General features: G+C 34.1%; 1 protein-coding gene across 2 annotated transcripts in view; it reads right to left on the bottom strand.

The window, feature by feature from the left end:
• The window catches only part of PIK3CA (phosphatidylinositol-4,5-bisphosphate 3-kinase catalytic subunit alpha), a 102068-nt gene that overhangs the window by 21101 nt on the left and 59379 nt on the right, over positions 1–21588 (bottom strand). For both annotated transcript variants that reach the window (XM_068546272.1, XM_068546271.1), the window contains 8 exons: positions 12703–13130; positions 11957–12166; positions 8823–9073; positions 6843–7088; positions 6031–6116; positions 1940–2045; positions 1309–1461; positions 1078–1212 (listed from right to left, as the gene is read on the bottom strand). In XM_068546272.1, coding sequence (XP_068402373.1) covers positions 1078–1212; positions 1309–1461; positions 1940–2045; positions 6031–6116; positions 6843–7088; positions 8823–9073; positions 11957–12166; positions 12703–13054 — 1539 coding nt within the window. In that variant the 5' untranslated portion in view covers positions 13055–13130. The remainder of the gene's footprint in view (positions 1–1077; positions 1213–1308; positions 1462–1939; positions 2046–6030; positions 6117–6842; positions 7089–8822; positions 9074–11956; positions 12167–12702; positions 13131–21588) is intronic.

The following is a 21588-nucleotide window of genomic DNA, read 5'->3' as shown; positions in this document are numbered from 1 at the left end:
AGCATAGGATTCCAGGCTACCCCAGGGTGCTAATATTACTGTTACTGGGGGTAGGCTTATCTCAGGAACCACATTCATTGAATGGTCTATCTATAACCTTCAATTAGGCCAAAGAAAATGGTGATAAATTAGAAAACTGGGGAAAGAGACAGCAAAGAACAAAAATACCCTCTTCTCTCAGTACTGACACTTTTGCCCTTGAGAAATAAGGGAGAGTTTATGATCTTATTTATTTTTTTAACATCTTTATTGGAGTAGCATTGCTTTACAATGGTGTGTTAGTTTCTGCTGTATAACAAAGTGAATCAGCTATACATAAACATATATCCCCATATCTCCTCCCTCTTGTGTCTCCCTCCCACCCTCCCTATCCCACCCCTCTAGGTGGACACAAAGCACCGAGGAGAGTTTATGATCTTTGAACGCAGTTATACTGTGGTTCAAAAGTTACAGCCAAGATCAGACAAATAGATCAATATTTAAACTCCATTTTATATATATTCTTTTCTAGCATGTCTGGACTATACTGGTATGCTATTTCCTCTGCTTCCTTGCTCAACTAACAACATACTTATATCTTGGTTTCAAGTTCAAGGTTATTATCCCAGAGAGGTCTTTCCTGAACCCAAAATACATTAGCCTTTCTCCCCAAAACCCTATGTTAGTCATTCTTGACACACTATTGTTTCCTTCATGGCACTCACCATGATTTATGATCTTATATTTCTGCTTTTACCAGTTTCAGGCCTATTTTCACCATTAGACTGTAAATCAGTGGAGGTCTCTTTAGGTCACAACTTTATTACCTGGTACCTATTGTATAATAAATATATACATATAGTCAGTATTCAATAAATATTTGTTAAATGAGGCAGGCTAAACTAAGAAGAGGCAGAGCTGCAGTAAAAATATTAGCATACAGAATTTTATTATATTGCAATACTGTTCTAGAGCCTGAAGTATCTATGCCAGTGTGACTAAAACACATGAAACCTTTTCTATACAAAGAGTAACAGTATGTAGCCAAAGGCACTGATTATGACTGATACTTAAGGAAGACTCAGTGATTTGCCTTACCAGTCCTGCATGGGAATAACTAAATCCTGCTTCTCGGGATACAGACCAATTGGCATGCTCTTCAATCACTGACATATCTGGAAACTTTACCACACTGCTGAACCAGTCAAACTCCAACTCTAAACATGGAGTTTCCTAAGAGATGGAATAAAAGTTATTATACATATTACACTTGACTGTCACACACACACAAAAGAAAAAAAATCTAATTTATGATAATAAAAAGCTTACTTTATTTGGATTTGATCCAGTAACACCAATAGGGTTCAGCAAATCTTCTAGTCCATGAGGTACTGGCCAAAGATTCAAAGCCATTTTTCCAGATACTAGAGTATCTGTGTAATCAAACAAGTTTATATTTCCCCAGGCCAATGGACAGTGTTCCTTAAAAAACAGAAAAATGTTCACTACTCTGTAGATTAAATTATAAAATGCATTTCAAAATATTGATACTTTTCTTTCCCAGAAAGGAGAAATCAACAACTGTCTTTTTCATGGTATCTATAACAAGTCACATTAATTTTTTCAAAGTATAAATAGTTTCTTTCCTTTTTCCCATTTGAAATTACATGTATTTTAAAATTATAAATAGGAAATATGAACCAAAGCAAGCAAGACAGACATTTGTATGTAGTCACTCTGCAAGTTTAAAAATTTTATCAGTATGAACTCAGGACATATTCATCATAAAATAAATTCTGGAAGCTCTACCAAGCTATTCTTCTTTAAATAAATATATTATTTTAAAATGTTTATTAAGTTTTTAAACAAAGAAAAAATATCAATTTCTTGAAAAAATTCAATCAGCAGTATAATTAGGAGTTTTTAGAGGTGAATGATTGTTCCTTTTGAAATACTTTACCTCTTTAGCACCCTTTCGGCCTTTAACAGAACAAATAGAAAGGCAAAGTCGAGCAGCACGAGGAAGATCAGGAATGTATATATCGTAATTCAGCCATTCATTCCACCTATGAAAAGTTAAGAAAAAAATAATTTACCAAAAAAGACTTTATCTAGAGTATATAAATGACTCCCATAAATCATCAAGAAAAAGATAAATCAAATGAAAACCAAGCCAGAGACTGACTGGAACAAAGAGTTCACAAGGTCATATTTAAATGGCTAATACACATGAAAAAGTAGCCAATATCAGGACCTCCCTGGTAGTCCAGTGGTAAAGAATCTGCCTTACAATGCAGGGGACATGGGTCCGAACCTGGTCAGGGAACTAAGATCCCACATGCCGCAGGGCAACTAAGCCCGCCCGCCACAACTACTGAGCTCGCGTGCCCTGGAGCCTGCGCGCCACAACTAGAGAAGAGAAAACCCTCACGACACAACTAGAGAGAAGCCTGCGCGCTACAACTAAGACCTGACGCAGCCAAAAATAAATAAATAAATAAATAAATAAATAAATAAATAAATCTTAAAAAAAAGAAAGTAGTCAATATCATGTCATTCAAAAAATGCAAAATAAAAGATATCACTATAAAAGAGAATGGCTAAAACTATAAAGACTGATGATACTAAGGGGTGGTAAGGAGGTACAGTAACAGGAAATCTCATACATGCTAGGGGAGGTGTAATTTGTACAACCAATTTGGAAAGCATAATCTATTAAAACTGAACCATGACTCAGCTCCACCTCTAGGTATAAAACCACAGAAATGTATGCATTTTTGCACAGAATGTTAATAGAATTATTTACAGTATCCCCAAACTTCAAAAAATTCAAATGACCAACAGTAGAATAAATGGTAGTATATTCATATAATGGCATACTATATATCAACAGAAATGAACACCAGTTATTTACAATATGGATGAAATCTTACAAACACAATATTGAGTGTAAGAAGCTAGACACAAAAGAATATCTACTCCTTCAGTCCATTTATATAAAATTCAGGAACAACCAAAACTAACCAATAGTGTTAGAAATCAAGATAGTAGTTATCTTTGGGGAGGAGAGAAGATTAATGGATTGGGAAGGAGTGTGAGGAGGGGTTTTTGGAATGCTGGTAAATGTTCTAATTCTTGACCAGCACAGTGGCTATATAGGTATTCACCTTGTGATAATTCACTGAACTGTGCAATTATAATTCATGCATTTGTGCTATATTTCAGTAAAAATAAAAAACAAATTAGCTTACAGAAGAGGCAAAGAGAAAAGGGAAACTAAATAAGATAAAATTAGATTTCCTATTATGATTAAAATTATATTTAATTACTTTTATATATGATGTAGTTTCATTCAGAAGGGCCTATTAATTTAAATAAGTCAGTATGTAAATAAAATAAAGGATATGTAAGGAGAAAGTACGTAAATTTTAGAGTAACTAACTACTTCACAAGAGGTAATAAAACTTGACATTCATAATAAGGAAAGCATAAGAAGCTACTACAACAAGTGATGATAAAAATTATTCAAACTTTTATGATAAATTCCCTTCAATTTATTGGATGTTACATGCGAAATTATGTCTATATTTGGTAAACATACTTGTAAAGAGCCAAGTATAATAAGTAGTAGTGTTTTTTTTTTTTAATTGAAAAACATTATAGTAATGGCTAAAAGTTTGGACTCAGAAGTCAGACTACCTGGAGTAAAATCTTGTTTCTACTATTTTACTATATGTGTAACCCTCGCTTTGTCTGTTTTTTCATCTGTGAAATGGGACTAATAATAGTACCTACTCTCAGAAAGTTGTTTTGAAGGTTAAATGAGATAACATAAGTAAAGCACTTAGAACAGTAACTGGTCCATGTTAAAAGCTCGAGTGCTAGATATTAACTTTGAAAACTTTTCAAATGGCTTCTTTATAATTCTGTTCTGTTTTCTGATTATAAATAAAACAAGACTTAATTAACAAAACAGTATAAGAATTCTACTTTTAATTAGTCAGACTAAGGTATAAAACCATCAGTAAAATAAGTTCTATTTATTCTAGTATCTTTGCTTGAGTGTGGGCAAAGATAAAAAGAAATATATTGTCCTTTTATACAGAGAAGACTTACATTTAAAATGGGGGAACTTAGCTAGAAGGAAATCGAAAGGGAAAGGAGACAACAAATGCAGGGAAAAGAAATACTGTGAGATTTGATAAGTCCACAGTAATTCAAGAAAAATTAGAAGCTGTATCTCAAATGTACCTAGTACTTTTTACTACTCTGAAATTTTTAGAAGTGCTCATAATTAGTGAGAAATTTTCTACACACTTTCTAAGAGAACTGTGTCTTATTAATGTAGTTCAGTCTTATGCTAACCGAATAAAGCATGTTCCTTTCACACACACACACACCCATACCCAATTAAGTTCTTTATTTTGGCAATGGTTTTATATATATATTCCAAATTGATTTTGACATTGGGAAATAACTGGTAACATTTATAAGGAAATCATAAAGTATCTAATTTATTTAGCATATAGAAAGAACAGATTTAGAACAATCACTTAATCTCAGTAAGAATTTTTAAGATTCTATCTTTCTAATAACTTCATATACTTTTACCTCTGATCTTTTTTGTAAATGCAGAAAAGTTTTAAAATTTACTTAAATCTTTATACTACTACCACAGGGATTTTACCTTACAGATATTCTTAAAGGAAAGACAATAAAATATAAGTCCTTTATGAATAGCTACTTTAAGATATTAAAATTTTGACATAATAATTTATAATAATAATAATAATTATTATTATTATTTATAATAATTTATTAAATAAATTTACCTTTTACTTTTCCAAAGCCTGTTTATTCTTGGTACTTGAAAGAACTAGGATAAATCTATCCAACATTATTTTGGGGTCTTTGCTTGGGGATTGTTGAACTCCTTAGATTGTTGGTTTTATAGTTTTCACCAAATTTGGAAAATTCTGGCTATTATTTCCTCAAATATTGTTTTTCTGCTCCTTGCACAACCACCCACCTAACCTGTGACAGATATGCTGTGTGAGTGGGAAATAAACATTTGTTGTTCTAACAAAAAATTTAGAAGATTCTGGTGTGGTCTGTTGCCACAGCATAACTTCTATCCAGAACGATGTATTGATACTTTCTGACCTATGATGGTTCAGGCAGGGCGGGGAACTATTTCCCTTCCTCCTGGTAGAGAAGGCTACCGTCTCTTTGAACTTTACATAGGCTCTCTCACCTCTATCAATTTAATTACAACACCAGAACTTTTTCTTGACTCTCCTAGAACTCAGTCTGAATTGATTATGAAATTTACTTCTGGAAGATCCACTAGTTAGCTCTATTGCTAGTCTAAAAAGTCCATCTTTAACATTTAATTCCAGTTTGAGTTCTCTTAAAATATTACTATTAATTTCAAGAATAAACTTTTATCCCCAAATGATTCTATACAGAGAAGCAAAGAAATGGCAGGATGTCAAGCTGTTGAATTACACTATCTTTTATTTTTTCATTTTATCTAGGCAGTAATCATTTAAAAATGTTCCCAATAACACCCCCTCCCACTAAGAAACTGGTTTGTTCCCCAAGATTCTTTATTTGAATGTCATAAATATGTATTCTTGGGAGTACTGTAAAGGAAACTGACTCAGAGTAGTCCAGCTCTAAAGTTGTTTGCCAACTCTCACTTATTAATGGAAATGCAAATGGAGATAAAAAAGGAATAAAATGCTAGGTTTATGGATCTAATGTAAGGAATCATCAGCACAAAACTATAACCACATTCTGTTCTCTCCTTGACACAATGAGAAGAGAGGATCAGAAAAACCCTTCCGATAACATTTTAGGGAGAATCAATAAAGTGATCCTGTGATTGATACTCATTAGACGGAATGTCCTCATGTTCTATATGTAAATGTCTGGTAATTATATATGACTTGTAGCAAACTAATGATGTAAACTATACTACTTTTATTTATTATACTGCTAAACACTAATATGACTTTTGGAAATATAAACTCATATATACTTCCTTACCTGGGATTGGAACAAGGTACTCTTTGAGTGTTCACATTATCACATAAGGGTTCTCCTCCATGGTAGATACCTGTTCGAACATAGATCTAAGGAAAATAAAAAGTTATGTGTATATACATACATATATATATATATATATATATATATATACACATGCACACATACATACTAGACCAGACCAATATTAAACATTATCCAAACAATGTAACTGATATGAATGAGAGAATCAATTAAAGTTTCTGTTCAGATGTAGCTTTTCTGTTCTCTTTTTCTTCACATGTGTAGTAAATTAATATTGATGCAGATTCTTCACCAAAATGTACTGCTGCCTTCAGGTGGACATTACACTATTAAAAATCAAGATAGGCCCACAATCCCTTTAGGCCAGGTATGTAATTCAGAGTTTTTCATATTTTAGAAAGATAAATTGGTACACATACTAAATATTACTTAGTACTCTTAGCAGTTAAAGCAGCGCTCCATAAAGAAATTAATATTTCTGCAACAAAACATATGGATATTTACACTAAGTGGGATAAATAAAGACTGTAAAAAACCTCGCTTCAGGTTAGGTCAGGTTTTCCTGCCAAATGAATTCTGTAAAAGTTTGGTTTTAAGAGCTTGGAATTATGGGTATTAGAATTATTAGAATTAGGGATATTAGAATTACAGAAAATGACTGTAAGCTGAGGTAGATGTTTTCTAGCCAACTGAAAACATACTGCAGGCCAACAGATCATTATACACTTCAATAAAAAAGATTTATATAAAATAATTTATATACAATAATAAACATCAACACTTGACCTTACCTTGTCAATGTCTCGAATATTTACATTTACATAGGTTGCACAAAGAATTTTTATTCTAAGTGCACTATTTATAACCCAAAGGGATTTTGTAGATGTTTCTCCATTCATATATGGTGTAGCTGTGGAGATGCGTCTGGAATAAGATGGCATTGTAAAACAGTCCATTGGCAGTTGAGAGTAGAGGCTTTCTTTAGCCATTAGCATCAAATTGGGCATCCTCCCAAGCATTATACAGCTTCTTATATACTGTAAGAGATTAAGGTGGGAGGAGAGAAGCCATTTCTTGTAAGGTTTTTCATTTTAAAGGCAACATATAAGAGTACTATGAGAATTTACATACTAATCTGCAAAAGTAATTAAAAAATCAAACATTACAGACACATTTCCTAGCAGTTGCTATATTTATAACATTTAAAAAACTAACATTTGGGAGTTAGGCTATAGCACAGATAAACCAAACACATCTTGAAATATAAATTGTATAAAAGAAGAGAAAAACAAAGGTCAGCTTTTTAGACTGTAGCTCTACCTTTAACTGGAAGGAAAAAGAAAGAAAAGAAAAATGGAATTAAAAATAAGGATAAGAAGATACTCATTATGAAAACACTAGATATTAGAATTACAGAAAAGGACTATAAGCTGAGGTAGATGTTTTCTAGCCAACTGAAAACATAATGCAGGTGCTTTTTAAAGGAAAAGCAACATCATTTAGAAAGCCTCTGCCATTCAATCTATTAAGTCATACTGATGTCAAATCCAAGAATTGCTGCCCACTTGTTCTTCTGTCCCAACATTTCTTGAGAAATATTTGTTTTGTTAAAAAAAAAAAAAAACAGAACAAAAACACCCAAAAACCACAAAGAGAGGAGACTAATAAAATTATGGAATATGTTTTAAAAAATATTAAAATGCATTGGTTTGAACTCTGAAATGGTAGTTAGGATAGAGATTTTTAAGCAACTGTACACATATTACAAAAACCTATTTTCTTACCCATAAGCCCTACTATACTGTAAGCAACCTAAAAGCCAGAACCATGTCTTGCTTGGTATTGTAAATCAGTACTTGACATATGCTTGGTACAAATACAGTTGCTTCTTATAGGTATTTATTTAATGAATAGAAATAGAGAGTAGGGAAGTATTTACAGTATACCTTAATTAACTATAGATCATGGATTTTTTGAAATGTTTATTTTAATTCCTTCTAGTGCCACTGCTTGGGAGGGGATAAAAATCATTAAATACCCCATATATGGGGATTAGTATAACTGCGAACTTTTTTTTTTTTTTTTGACAAAGAACACATTTACCTTATTGCTTACACTGCCTATTCAAATGAATACAACAAACACTTTTTTAAAAAAGTAAGGCACATGAAAAGCCTTTTGAGCAAGTTCCATGTTATTTAAAATTCCTATTGGCTATAAAAGTATTCCCACTATAGAACTGGACCTATCCAGAAAAGCACACGATGCATTTTTTGCATGTAGAATACCTGAAACATTATTATATCTTACCTCATGGCACAATTAAACAGTCACCAAATCAAATGTTTGTATCTGAATAATGATATAACTATTGTTACAACTGTAAAACATTAATCAGCTTACCCATATATGTAGTCAGGTCCCCAAATATTAATTATATAAAATCTAAAAGAATAGCATCAGTTGTCTCAAATTCATCAGTCTCTCAAATTAAATATAGTGTAAAAAATAAACTTATTAATGCTATTTACTAATATTAATTATTTAATTTTGGGAATTCCCTGGCAGTCCAGCGGTTAGGACTTGGCGCTTTCACTGCTGGAGCACGGGTTCAATCCCTGATGGGGGAACTAAGATCCCGTAAGCTGTGCAGCATGGCCAAAAAAAATTTTTTTCGATTTTCAAAAACTATGTCCTAAATACAGATACCAGTTCCCAATGAGATTTACCTTTTAAATTTAAAATTAAGATCTTTGAAATTTGTTACTCACCTTATACTGACTCAGAGGATATTTTTCTAGGAAGTATTCGTCACATCCACACACTTTTAAAATATACTTGCCCTGATATTCTAAAACACAGAGTTTTAGTTGTTCAGATGATAGCAACATACTTCGAGTTTTTTTCCTGATTGCTTCAGCAATTACTTGTTCTGGCACACAGTCATGGTTGATTTTCAGAGTATACTTCTGCTTGTCATTATTTGGAGAAACTATTACCCAAATCACCACTATTATTTGCCCTATAATAGGAAAATAATATTAGATGCAGTCACCACATATATTTCATTCTTCAAGAGACAAATTTCAAAAAGTATGCACTAACCATAATGACTTATAATCAACCTTAATTAAATACAGGTAAATATCAGGTAGAACGACCAAATCTTCAAATCTGATAGGGCTGCCAAACCATGCCCAAATCTCATGTTTTAAGGCAAGCACACAAAACTGTGACTACTGTGTGTCTCAATTACCTGAGAGCAAGCTAATTTCCATTCTAAACTACATGACATACTTCATAGATACAACCCCTGTGAAGAGTGACTCATGATGGCATCAAAGGTTCAATATTCAATAGTACCCTAAGTAGAAGAGTTTCTGGAAACTGTGGGAAAGAATCATGGAGACTTAAAGAAAGATGCTGAATCAGAATGAGAGAAAAGATGGGGGAGGAAGGGGAAAAAAATAAATTTTCTATTTTTTTTCCTTTTAAGAAGAATAATTAAGCTTTAAGCTGGGGGACCAAAAAAAAAAAATAATGAAAATGAAAAGATTAAAACTATGTTAGAGTGGTGTAGGTATCCATAGTAAAATTCTTTCAAATTTTCTATATGTTGGAAATAGTTCATAAAGAGTAGTGGGGAAAAATAAAAAGAGCATTCCATTTTAAAAAGTATGTTAAAGTAGAAATGAATTTTTTTTTAATTTATTTATTTTATTTATTTATTTTTGGCTGCGTTGGGTCTTTGCTCTGTGCATGGGCTTTCTCTAGTTGCAGCGAGCGGGGACCACTCTTCGTTGTGGTGCGCAGGCCTCTCACTGCAGTGGCCCCTCTCGTGGAGCACAGGCTCCAGGCACACAGGCTTCAGCACTTGCAGCACGTGGGGCTCAGCAGCTGTGGCCTGCGGGCTCCAGAGCGCAGGCTCAGCAGTTGTGGCACACGGGCCCAGCTGCTCCACAGCATGTGGGATCTTCCCGGACCAGGGCTTGAACCCATGTCCCCTGCATTGGCAGGCGGATTCTCAACCACTGCACCACCAGGGAAGCCCAGAAATGAACTTTTGATGAAGACCTTATGTTATATAAGCATTACACTACTTTGAAAAATATGGCTAAAATAGTAATAAGATGTCTTAATTTATTCTACTGAGTGAATATTATATTTAATAGTGTATTAAGTTAACTTATTCTATAACTTTCAATTAAAAACTTCACTTTGTTATCCTGAAAAATACAAACATTTATCTGACACAATGATATTTTCATTTCTAAAACAATTAGTTTATATATTCTCACGTACACTTAATTCTAGAAATTGCTATATTGTCAAAAGTCAACTTATATATTATCACTCACTATGATCAGAGTTAAATACTGCATCTAACATTAAGATTAGGAAATTTACTTTTTCGTTGTATATAGTAAGAATGTGTGACGTTTCCCCAAAATTTCATAAAATATTTCTATTTCTATTTATTTTTATTTGTAAAAAGATAATCAGCTATAATTCTGTAACAGTGAATTTCAAACTCAATGTTTTTTTTTTTTTTCAGTTTTATTCTGAGATAAACAATTCACCAAGGGATCAGCACCATATGCACACATTCATTCAATCAATCACTACTTACTGCACACAAGTTGTGTACCTGGAAAAAATGACAACCCTCAGAATGGGAGAAAATACTTGCAAACAAATCAATGGACAAAGGATTAATCTCCAAAATATACAAACAGCTCATGCAGCTCAATATCAAAAAAGCAAACAACCCAATCCAAAAATGGGCAGAAGATCTAAATAGACATTTCACCAAAGAAGACATACAGGTGGCCAAGAGGCACATGAAAAGATGCTCAACATCACTAATTATTAGAGAAATGCAAATCAAAACTACAATGAGGTATCACCTCACACTGGTTAGAATGGGCATCATCAGAAAATCAACAAACAATAAATGCTGGAGAGGGTGCAGAGAAAAGGGAATCCTCTTGCACTGTTGGTAGGAATGTAAATTGATACAGCTACTATGGAGAACAGTATGGAGGTTCCATAAAAAACTAAAGAAAGAATTACCATATGACCCAGCAATCTGGCATATACCCAGAGAAAACCATAATTCAAAAAGACACATGCACCCCAATGTTCATTGCAGCACTATTTACAATAGCCAGGTCATGGAAGCAACCTAAATGTCCATCGACAGACGAATGGATAAAGAAGATGTGGTATATATATACAATGGAATATTACTCAGCCATAAAAAGGAATGAAATTGGGTCATTTGTAGAGACCTGGATGGACCTAGAGACTGTCATACAGGGTGAAGTAAGTCAGAAAGAGAAAAACAAATATTGTATATCAACGCATATATGCAGAATCTAGAAAAATGGTACCGAAGAACCAGTTTGCAAGGCAGAAATAGAGACACAGATGTAGAGGACAAATGTATGGATGCCAAGGGGGGAAAGTGGGGGATGAGAGTGGGATGAACTGAGAGATTATGATTGACATATATACACTAATATGTATAAAATAGATAACTAATAAGAACTTGCTGTATAGCACAGGAAACTCTACTTCACTTTGCTGTACAGCAGAAACTAACACAACATTGTAAAACAACTATACCCCAATAAAAAATAAATAAGTAAATAAATTCAATTATAAAGAAAATACAGCACACAAAGTATTACACATTTCATGAGGACACACACAAATAAAATAATTCAAGATTTAAAAAAAAAAAGTTGTGTACTTGGTACTCAACTATATCTTGTCAGTAAAGCATTCCCTGCCTTCAAGAAGCTTATCATCTAGCTAGGATAAAAAGACTGTACAAAGATATACGCACAGATAGAAGTTTTCACTACAGCGACCAATTATGGTAGATTTACAATTTTCTTACCTTTATCCAATTTATTATATATGTGCTTTGGCAGTTCTGGTGAAGATTCTACGTTTGGAGGATAGACATACATTGCTCTACTATGCGGTGAATTGAGATCCCTAAGATCCACAGCTTCTTTACAAACATTGAGAATATTTCTTCGGAAGTCCTGTACTTCTGGATCTTTAACCATATCGAATTCACACACTGGCATGCCGATTGCAAAACCTTAAAAAAATTATATAGAGAATATAACATTCTGTTAAACACACAGTAAGACCATGTTTATTGTAAATAGGGAACTTGGTAGATATGGAAGATCACAATAAAGAAGTTTCTCTTTGTTAATAAAATTTTTGATGAATACATACAGTAAGAATTGACAAGATCTCAAATATTTTTAATATATAAAATATGATCTGTTCGGCAATTTGGAGCAAAGGTAGCAAACATTATTCATATCAATTATTTTTTAAAAGACAAAACAAAACTGGGATATCACAAATATAAATCATCCCTACAAATGATACTTCTTAAAGAAAACTTTACAGAATAATACCAAGGTGTTAAAAATAGTTCCTCAGCCTAACAGTCAAAAAAACTTTAGATTTGTAATGATTTTTATTTTGAAATCTATTTATTTAAGATTACAAAGGTAATTAACCAGTTCAGACAAAATATTTTACTAATGAGAAAACAGTTAAGCTTCAAAGTTATTTGCATTTAGAATGGGATGACAAGGCCATTTCAAAATTTTATCATACCAATTTCTCGATTGAGGATCTTTTCTTCACGGTTGCCTACTGGTTCAATTACTTTTAAAAAGGGTTGAAAAAGCCGAAGGTCACAAAGTCGTCTTGTTTCATCAAAAAATTCTTCCCTTTCTGCTTCTTGGGTAACACTTACGAAAATGTAAGAAGATTCATCTTGAAGAAGTTGATGGAGAGGGTATTTTCTCGCTTCTTTAAATAGTTCATGCTTTATAGTTATTAATGTAGCCTCACGGAGGCATTCTAAAGTCACTATCATCCCATTTGGTAGTAAACATTCTACTAGGATTCTTGGGGGCATCAAGTGGATGCCCCACAGTTCACCTGATGATGGTCTTGGAGGCATTGTTCTGATCCTTTACAAGTTTTACATATAAAAGTACTTTAAGGAATTAGATGCGTGGCTGTCCCAAAGCAGAAATCTAAACCAAAGAAAGAAAACATATGTTAAAAGAGAAACAACCATCGAAGAATACATTTATGGCATAACTAAATGCAAAAATTCATTTTCTGTAGTTTGAAATGATTAGGGTAAGTAATTACAATTCATCTTAGATTGTTGCTCCTAATTAGGCTAAAAGAATTGATTCCAAAGCAGAAATTAGAAAAAAAATCACTTGTATTTAATAAATTCATTCAATAAAAAAAGTTTTATTTGAATGGATTTTTAAAGTCAGTTCTTATCAAGACAGAGCTGGGGCTATGGAGAGAATAAATAGTAAGTTGCAACTGAAACCAAAATTCCCATAATATATCATTCTTTTCTATTTTATGGAGCAACAGAATTTGGGCTGGAAAGGCTCTTTTAGATCATGTGTCCATTGTTTTTATTTTAAAGATGAGTAAAGTAAAGGCTACAGAAGTCAAATCCTTTTCCTTTTACACCCCTACCCTCCACCCTGTGGTAACTAGAACTTACATAGCTTAGTCTTTTTTTCTTTCTTAAGAAAAATCGTTGTAATTTCCTTTTTTGTATTGATTATTGTCTAAGTGATATCTTAGACCATATCTAAGTATTTTAAGTATAATTAAATTTACTTAAGTATAAAGCTTAAGTATAATAAGCTTTTAAGTATAATTTAGTTATATATTCACTATAATGTAAAGTGTCATCAATGCATTTTCCTTGAGATATGATGATGAATTTGCAATGATCCATCCTTTTTATCAAATAACCCAGTGCTAATACTTCTGATTGAAATGAACTGATCTACACATCCAATTACTCTTTTTGTCAGTATAATGTTCCAACAAACTGTGTTAAGCACTTATAATATTTTGAAAAATATTAAGTATTATTACAATCTGAAGCCCTCACTTATTTTAGATGTCAACAACCTTAGGGGTTCCTTTGGAAGATACTGTCAAAACCCATAAAGCAAAATTTTATTTCTTGCTGTTTATATTTTCTTTTATTCAGTAAGCTAAACTGTAAAGATGTAAGAAAAAATAAGGTCTGAGATATTAAGAAAATAAAAAAGAAATAAAAGTTAAGCAAGAGGAATGAATCAAAAAAGAGCCCAGATAACTTACGTATTCAATTACTCTATCAGGCACTGTAGACAATAGCTATAAATAACACTTTGTTTATTCACCAAAAATGTATTGGTGTTGTCCCTAGGACCATGTTAGGTGCTGGGAATATGATGATAAGTAAGACAGGCATGGCCCTTGCCCTCACAAGACAAAGTCAAGAGTGTGAAGGTTATGTGTATATGGGTGTGGGATAATAAATTCACAGGTACAAAACAGAAAAAAAATGTTCTCATGAAGTGCCAGGTGCTATAAAAGCACATGGAGTGGTCACCTAACTTAATGGAAGTTGGAGTGGGAAAGTTTTCCATAGGAGGTAACATATAAACTAAATTCTTTAGGGATAAGCAGAAGTTGAACAAACACAGTGAGAAAGAGGTGAAGAGCATGATATATCTAATCCAGAAACCTATCTCTGACTCCTTTATGTCATACTCGCCAACATCTAATCCATCAACAAATTCCGTTAATTCCATATCCTGAATCTCTTAGTACCTTGGGTCAGGCCACTACTATTTCTTGTCTGGACCACTGCAAAGGCCTAAATGGTCTTACTACATCTACATTTGCCCCCTACAATCCATCTTTCTCCTCACAGCCAGTGCAACCTAGAGAGAACAATAGGACCTATTTTGATCACACATTTCTGCTGTACCCCTTCTCAGTTGCAAACAAGTGTTTATGGTATGCTTCAGAGTTATAACATATGAAGGAGGTGAGGAGTAGAAATAGGAGAAATTTCAAGCCCTCTCCCTACCTCTGGAAATACAGAAATCAATTGAAAAACAATAAGGAATAAAAAATTATTTTTTAATACTTGAAAATATTTTCTTCAAATTTATAAAAGGGACTCACTGAAGTTATAGGATTTAAAATATAATTATCCTATTTTCTATATTTTTAAAAGAAAATTCATTGGCTAGCAAAAAGACCAGATGGATCAATTTGAGTGCATAATTATAAAGTGACTTAAGCTAAGCTTTTTAAAAACATACAAAAAAATTTGAAGAATGCAAGGGAAAATGCCAAATGACTACTTTTAAATGATGATCTGCCTGCACAAAAAAGTTCAAACAAAAACAAAACCAAACCACAAACCACACTAAAACAGCAGCTGTGTTTATAGTTTTCTTTGTTCAATGGCACTAACTGATCTATGTTACGGAATCATGTAGGCAACTATTTTATATATAATAAATAACAACCCCCAGAGTCCCATATGTTTCCTAAGAATTAGCAAAAGAGAAGTCTAGTACAACAGGAGATCACTGATTCTAATCCTTATTCTACTATAGTATATTTATGGGCAATTAACAACTAGTAAATACTCAAGACACGCCCTTCTCATTAAGAGAATAAATTCAATCACAGCTATAAGACACTTGGCGATCCTGGAAGGCAGGCACTGGTCGACACTCTGGTAGTACTATACAGAAGAAAGAGGAAGCTAACTTTATTTGTCTTCTTCTGCCAGGCCTTATTCTGTTCAAACCATTCCCTCAGAGCTCACAAGAACAGAAGTGTAGAAGAGGCAAATGGAGCTAACACTTAGTATTTAGTATATATCTTGCACTTATGCAGGCAATAACCCTTTTGGTGTAGGTAATAACCATTTTACATATGAGAAAACCGAAGGTCAGAGAAGTAATTTGCCACCAGTAAATGTTAGATACGGATTTTGAATCCAGGTCTAGATGATTTCAAAGTGTACATTATAACCATGCTGCTATTTGGACTTCAGTTATGGCAGGAATATTCACTGGTGGTAAATAAGAGAATGGGCTCTGAAGTTATACTGGATTCACATTCTGTCTGCCTTAGTCAACAGTTGCATGGCCTTGAGCAGTTTAATTCATCTCACGGCACCTTATATCACTCCCCACCCCTGCCGCCCCCTGCCCCAATTTGTTAAGTTGGGATAATGGCATATACTTCATCAGACTGTGGTATTAGATGAGGTAATATATGAAAAACATGTAAGCAAAGAGACTGGCACACTGTAAGCACTCAAAAATGTTAAACATTATTAATAAACCTGTTAAGTATACCCATATTGTCTTTTCAAGCTATTATGAGTTATTCAGGACTGGCATCAGTTAGGGATGGGAAAAAGGGGCTTGGGTTCTTTTACAGAGGGAGGCAAGTAAATAAGGAGCTTCAGCTTCATAAAGCAGCGCCAGTGTCAAGTGCTGAAACTTGAAGGTAGCACTGGTATTGCAAGGCTCACAGATGAGTTTAGAATGTGGCTCAGATGCTGGTACTTTTGCAGCTGCTTCTAGTTCCCCAAACCCCTAGTATCCCTATTTAATTGGTACAGCTATTTATGGCTTAGGTGTGAGGAATCCTCCTTTTTGGAGAAATACTTGCTTGTGCCAGGTTCTAGGTTAAATAGTATGAAAACAATGGTAAATAGATGCTTTCTCTTTGGTTGTTGAGTTTACTGGGGAAAGACAAGACACAGGAACAACTTTAACAATGGAAAATTGTTATAAGGCAGAATATGAACTTTGGAAAAGTCACAGGAAATCTCCGACTGCCTGAGGAGGCTAGGGAAGGCATCACAGAGGTGAAGTCTGAGTATTACAGATTAGTAGGGATTTTGCAGAGAAGAGGTGGCTTGGACATGGGAGAGCTAGATGAGAAGGGTGTTTTAGACTGCCACAAGAGTATGTGTGCAAAGTCACAGACCATGAAAGAATGCACCTTTTACCAGCAATACAAGTTGTTTTTATTACTTGAAGTGCATGAGAATAGGTAGGATACGTGATAAAGAAGGAGGGGTGAGAGGTAGGCAGGGGCCAGAAAGGTGGGCAGACTCCATTTTAAGGAGTTTGAATTTTATGTAGTATACTCTAAGTAAAAGGGAGTCTCTGAAGTATTTTGAACATGAGAATGACATGACATATTTTTCATGATTTTTAAATTCAGATTTCTTTAAAAATTTGTTTTTAAATATAGGATATAATCAAATAAACATTAAACCAAGGTATAAAAACTTAATCTTCTCAATTTCCCAAATTTGGAGGAAAATCCCTAAAGTTAAGAAATCAGAGTATATAACGTTTTAAATAAATGGCCTTTACACTATAGAAAAAATTAAATGTTGATAAAGAAGGTGGAATTATCCAAACTTAAGGGCATAACCTATTTACAAAAAAAAACTTATTTGAAAAGCAGTAGAGGGGGATAAATCACTCTAAGATTAATATTTAAAATATGAATCTATGCAATTTGGAGGTCTGAGGCGACAAAAATGTATTTGCTAAAAAGAAAACACTTTAAGAGTCAAGGAACTACTCTATTGGGCTTTTGAGTTCAGAATGCCAGGACTAAATAGTCACATACTGACAAATCACAATTATTCAGAACTGTTAGGAAATAAATTGGTTTTGCTTATCCTAATTTTTAAATATATCTAATAAGTTATTTCAACTGGAGCAGTTCTGTTTTCCTAAAAGAGTATATATAAATATATTTCACAACTTACCCTTTTCTTGATGAATTACAGTCCTCATTATAAAATGAATTGCTGTGCTATACTAAAACACAAGATAGCAAAGCTTTTCAGTATTACTGAGGAGTCTGAGGGTATTTCTGACCCTAAAACCAATGACCCCAGGTTGGAGACTGTGATTTAAAAACGCTCTCACCCCGTGGTTTTCTAGCAGTCAATGGTCACTTCTCAGCTGTGGCCAGACTGCCTTATGAGAGTAGCCTCCTGTTCTTCTGTTATTCATTTCTAGTCAGCATGCACATTTGACCATCATTTTCTAACAGCCTATTAGCTAAAGGCCAACAGACCAAATGATATGAGAACCTCTGCTTTATGAGGTTAGAACAAAACATGTAACAGATACCTTGCTGATCAGAGACTTCTGTTTACTTCCTTGTTCTGGTATTAAAATTACTGTTAAAAATTACTGTGCTTAGGCAGGAGGCACTGAAAGTCTTTTTTGTTCTTAGAAGGCCTGAACCTGCATTTATGTCTTGGTAGGAGTTGGGTCTGTCTGCATTAGCAGTCCATGCGGGATGGATGATATTGCTCAGCAGGAGTAAACGCACCTTTAAGGACAAAATATGCAGCAGAAATGAACAGTAGAAAATAGTCTCAGACTCTCCACTGTCACTTGACTTTTATAGTGAAAGGTTTCTTACTTCAATGGGCAACTCAGTATTTTGAACACTTAGTGTGCACTCTTTCAGCCCAAAAAGACAATGACATTTTGACAATTTGTTTTTAACTCCTAAATTGAAAGCCTTTCTCCATTTATATTATTAGAATGTTATTTCCCGATTTCATCATTTAAGGCAAGGGTTGTCAAACTATGGCCCACAGGCCAAATCCAACTCACCACCTGCTTTTGTAAATAAAGTTTAATTGGAACACAGCCAATAAACCGTGTTTACGTATTGTCAACGATGCTTTTGCACTACAACAGTAGAGTTGAGCAGGTGCTACAGAGACCATGTGGCCTGCAAAACCTAAAATATTTACTATCTGGCTTTTTACAGAAAAAGTTTGCTACCTCTGAAAAGGTATCAGAATTACTTGATAGCAACTGGAGAATTTTCTAAATGCACACTGGCTAATAAGTCATCCCAACCCTGCCTTTTCAACCACAACCCTATACTTTCAATCTAAGTACTTTGAAAACAAAAACAAAGACATTAATTTTAAGCCAGTGAAGTTAAAATCTTCAAATGCTCAAGTATCTCATAAGTCACTTAAATATTTTCAGTGTTAGGAGCTCACTATCTGATGTAGAAGTTTTTGTGAAGCACTTCTAAAGTTATTCCTAAAGGTTGTTATTCCTAAACTTCTTTATTCCAACAGTTCTGCCTTCTCTATCTCTTCACACATTGACAGAGATTAGAATTTTCCCTAGGTTTTTTAACCCCAATTCCTTTAACCATAATTCAGGTGAGATAGTTTGTTGTCATCTTCTTTGCCATCACTGGATGTGTTCTTTTGCTAATAATATTCATCTCAAAATGCAGCAACCAAAATCTAGTACAATACTCTAGAGTCAATATCACCAAGGCAGAGTACAGAAAACTATTAGTTGACTGTGGATTATGAGTCTCTGTAAACACAGGCTAAGACAGCAGAGACTTTTTCTAACTTGATTACTTTAAAATATACATAAAGCATATCTTATATATTTTTAATTCAGATTTTAATTTCAGAAGTATATTATGTTTAAAATAGTTGTTTCTAAAATATCAATATTACATCTGCATCAGAAAGTCATTAAAAATAAGAAAGCTATTTTTAAGTGTACCCTTGCAAATTTAGGGGATATCTATACTGACTCGATTGCAGCTTAATCACCCCAAACAGCCACAATTTGCTAAAATAAGCACCTTGTATTTTCTAGATATATGTCCCACAAACATAGAAGCTGCATAAATGTTTGTTGAATGACCAAAGGTTTTACAAACACCATTTTTTTATTTAACTGATACATTTAACAAATGTTATCTGATTTCACTGACACATTTACAAATGTATATATATTTAGACATATGTTGACAAGATATTTTCTACCCTCATTCTCAGATAGGTCAACAGGAAAACATTAAAGTAGTTTTGTGGCTAACTCAGTTGCCACCATTGCATCTCAGCTGCATCTGTTTGCTCATTAACTAGAAAATAAACTTTTCTGTTTTTTTAAAAAATTACAAATGAATCTTTAGTTTATTTAGAACAAGAGAACAAAAACTTGCCTCTACACTTACTACAGAAATAACATGATTTAAATCTCAATAATTCCATGGTCTGATTAATCTCTTTAATATTTATTTCCAGAGTTAATTACTTCCTTTCTTAATGTTACCCAGCGTCTTATATGTATTTCTATAATTGTACCTTAATACGTTATTATTATATTATCTACATCCATGTTTGACTTCCTGATAGACTGTGAACTTTTCCAGGATAGGGTCTTTATTTGGGTCACTATAATCCTACAGCATAAATGAGTAAGTAGGAAAACTAATTTGTTGAAATTATCCCAGGGAAAATGTAACAAGGCCCTGAACAAAAGAGTGGTAGCAACAGTAATAAGCAAGAAAAGAGACAGACAAAGATACCTTGTAAAGGAAAATCAAAAGCAGTGAGAGACCTATTGGATTTAAGGGATAAGAAACCATTTTAAACAAATTTCACTGCAGTGGTTATGCATGGGAAGCAAGTGTCTTTCAGTACAATTATTCTGAGCCCCAGTTAGGGCCTCTAAAATTCTCTTCCTCTAAGAGTCACTGAGCTGTTGTTGGAGTGAGTCCAAACAGACAGCTGTAATATACACGAGCTCTGGAAGGATGCGTATTATCCATTTCTTTCAAAGTGCTGTCCTTCACTAACCTTTACAAGCATATCATGAGAAAACAGATTTAACTCATTCTTTTAGTGATTCAGACAGCAGACCTTAACAACTTCCGGTTGGAAAATCAAGTTCTCATGACCAGTATATAGAAAATTTAAATTCCTTTAGAAGGTGATGCAATTCTTTTTCACTATTAAATTTGTAGTGCTATAAAAAAGGTGTTATGAAAATACATTTCAGAGATTTAATGCATTATATAACATAAGCATTCCCTAACATGAGGTCCATAGATGGGCTTAGGAAGGGTCTTGCTAATGGATTTTTAAAATAATGACAATTAAGGTCTAGGTCAGCAATGTTTATACTGATTTTTTTAAAAAATAAATTTATTTATTTATTTATTTTTGGCTGTGTTGGGTCTTTGTTGCTGCACGTGGGCTTTCTCTAGTTGCAGAGAGCGGGGGTACTCTTTGTTGTGGTGCATGGGCTTCTCTTGTTGCGGAGCATGGGCTTTAGGCATGCGGGCTTCAGTAGTTGTGGGACACAGCCTCAGTAATTGTGGCTCTAGGGCTCAGCAGTTGTGGCACTCAGGCTCAGCAGTTGTGGCTCACGGGCTTTAGAGTTCAGGCTCAGTAGTTGTGGCGCATGGGCTTAGTTGCTCCGCGGCATGTGGGATCTTCCCGGACCAGGGCTCAAACCCGTGTCCCCTGCATTGGCAGGCGTATTCTTAACCACTGCACCACCAGGGAGGTCCCTCTACTGACAGATTTTTGATTATCAATAAATGTGAACAAATGTGCAGCAGAATCAAATGTGGTAAACAGGGACTTCCCTAGTGGTCCAACAGTTAAGAATCCACCTTCCAACGCAGGGGACATGGGTTTGATCCCTGGTTGGGGAACTAAGATCCCACATGCCATGCGGCAACTAAGTCCGCGCTGCAACTACTGAGCCCGTGCACTCTAGAGCCTGCGCGCCACAACCAGAAGAGAAGCCTGAGCGCCGCAACGAAGAGCCCACG

This window comes from Eschrichtius robustus, chromosome 6, assembly GCF_028021215.1.
Source record: "Eschrichtius robustus isolate mEscRob2 chromosome 6, mEscRob2.pri, whole genome shotgun sequence".
NCBI lineage: Eukaryota > Metazoa > Chordata > Mammalia > Artiodactyla > Eschrichtiidae > Eschrichtius > Eschrichtius robustus.
This window is presented reverse-complemented; position numbering and strand designations above follow the sequence as displayed.